At 44.6% G+C, this 2,456-nt stretch overlaps 1 protein-coding gene across 1 annotated transcript; it reads right to left on the bottom strand.

Moving 5' to 3' along the window:
• Positions 1 to 301: 301 nt before the first annotated feature.
• LOC135371463 (uncharacterized) lies at positions 302 to 2,148 on the bottom strand. The gene is made up of 2 exons (XM_064605513.1): positions 434 to 2,148; positions 302 to 356 (listed from the first exon to the last, which is right to left on the bottom strand). Exons 1-2 carry the CDS (start codon positions 2,146 to 2,148, stop codon positions 302 to 304), a joined length of 1,770 nt encoding a protein of 589 aa, XP_064461583.1.
• Between the last annotated feature and the right edge of the window lie 308 nt (positions 2,149 to 2,456).

A 2,456-nucleotide genomic window follows, 5' to 3' on the forward strand; every position in this document is an offset into this window, starting at 1 on the left:
GCGCCTGACAACGTAGACATGCAGATGGCTTTCAAACTCTACAGTTACAAGCTTTCTTATCAAAAGAAGAATGCGACGGTTTACAGAATATATACCGCACACTTCGTGAAACACTGGCAAGTCATCTTCTGGCACACTCGAAACCACAACACAATTAGTTGCGTATGTCTTGCCACTTACTCTCACACTTTTCATTGCAGTAATGGGTTGTCCCTCCATGTCATTGTTGGAAAGGTACAATGTAAGCAGCTCAGGTGCCTTTCCGGGGAGCACTGTTTTGCAACACTGTGTGTGTATTGTCTCAGCAGAAGACTGCTGTGTCCATGTGAACATCTGAAAAAGCTGGTGCCGATGTGCTAGCGAAAAAGCAATATTCCTAAAGTTCTTCAACTTCCTAGCAATGTTCTTAAAATATTGGTGTTTGCCTTCATACCTCATGCACCACAATGAAACAAGGGGTCCATACTTGTAGATGAAAGTCGGGTAGTGCAGGATGTAATGCATTTTGCATGGAATCTTGATGTGTGGAAATAACGACTCAAATTCTTCCCTGAAAAATGTGATGCGGCGATAAAGGTATGGAACATGACTTGCTGGAATGTCATTGCACATTATGAGGTTGACAATTTCTCTGAAGAGTATGTACAACATCCACACTCTGTTTTCAGGGGGCACATGTTCCCCAACATACAATGCGATATGTCGAAAAAGACAAAACTTTTGTGACGCACTCCCTTTGAGAGCACTCTTGCCAAAAAGTGCACTCCGAGCTATTGCCTCTGGTTTGTTCTTTGTGTCACATGGGTCATATGGAAAGTTTTCAATACAGTTATTCAACATGTCTAAAGAAAAGTATCCCTCTGAAATCAGGTTTGCAAGCACATGCTTGAGGAGGAAAGGTATCACACCTTCGTGAACATCGTGCATGACGTCAGGAGGTAGATGTTCCGTTGGCTCAAAGTTCTCCAACGTCAATGCACACGGTGCCTTTACACCATACAATGACTGGGCCGGAAGACCGCTTTTCAGCATGCTAAGGTGATACTTGTGTCCTTCTGGGGAGCGCATGACAAAGTCTTTCTCACAATGCTTCAAACTGAGTTCATGATGCAAAGCCATGCAAAAGCGGCACACTCTGCCATGGCTAAAGTTTGTCGAAAATCCCCCTGCGTGATGACTGGACAGGTTGTCTCCGACCATGCAGAGCACCGACCCGGTGTACCTGGTGTTATTTACAAGTACTCCTTCAGTTTCCAGCACTGCAATGTCACTCACAAGTGGCTCGAATATGCGATGTAGCCCATACTCCTGAGCAACCTTTTCTTTCACTATCAGGGCAAGGTGTATGTGTTCAAGCAGAGACCGGTATTCCGAAGGCACGTTGATGAGAGTGTAATACACCACTAACAACTTGTGCTTCCCCCTTTTCGCACCAAGTGGGTCACAAACCTCAAATTCATCCGTGTAGAGTTGGATGCATAGCTTGCTTAGATCTCCTCTAAAGAACCTGTGATTTTTAAACACAGTGCCGTCGAATACTGTTGCCAAATGATCATCCTTACTTCTTAGTCCACATGAGTAGGAGATACCTGAAGATTCCAAATAGTGTTTCAACACCTTTAGCACACTGATGTACTGGAAAGTTACTGTGTTTCCATTTGGTTTCTTTCCTAAACAAATTGCAGTAGGTTTAACGAATGCTAATGTTGTCTTCCAGTACTCCTCACGACTGTGTTTTGTTTGCAACGCGGGAAGCTTTTTGATGATATCTACAGGTGATTGTCCATCAGGCGTGTCTGATGCTTCTTGGGCAAACTCTTGTAGGTATGAGATGAGGTCGTTTGCAATTTCATTTACTGCTGTCTCAGGTAGCTTCATTCCCTCTTTCCACTTTAGAAGCATTAAGCTTAAACGATCTGTCATGTCTGCAGCCGCTGATTCTTGCACATTGGTGACTGACTGCTGTGACGTTTCGCTGTCATTCCCGTCCTCTCTAATACATGCTGCAACTTCCTCTTCAGCATCTGCTTCGGTTTGAACATCACTTGATGATCTGGAGGTGGATGCTCGCTGATTAGGGCCTTCAAGTAGAGCACTATGCTTCTTTGAGGCGTGTCTCCGGTATGAGAAGTAGGAGCCGTAAGTCATCATGCACCCCTGCAGGCCACATACCCAGTTTCTCTCGTGGCTATGTGATGAGCGCATATGGCGAAAGAGGCACCTCAGGGTGAAGGACCTCCATGTGCAACGCGGACAGGAAAAGTACCGCAGATTCGGCATCTGTGAACAGATAATGAGAATGCGTTTTATTATTGTTATCGAACAAGTTGAGGGCCTGAAAAAGTGACGTTACCGCATGCGATTTCTACTATTTTATGTCCATTCAGCTGTGTATGTGTGCGTGTTATTTATTTATTATAGATGGGATACATGTGCGTGCGTTTCCCTTTGTCAGT

The sequence above is a fragment of the Ornithodoros turicata genome, unplaced genomic scaffold (assembly GCF_037126465.1).
Source record: "Ornithodoros turicata isolate Travis unplaced genomic scaffold, ASM3712646v1 Chromosome11, whole genome shotgun sequence".
In the NCBI taxonomy this organism is placed as follows: domain Eukaryota; kingdom Metazoa; phylum Arthropoda; class Arachnida; order Ixodida; family Argasidae; genus Ornithodoros; species Ornithodoros turicata.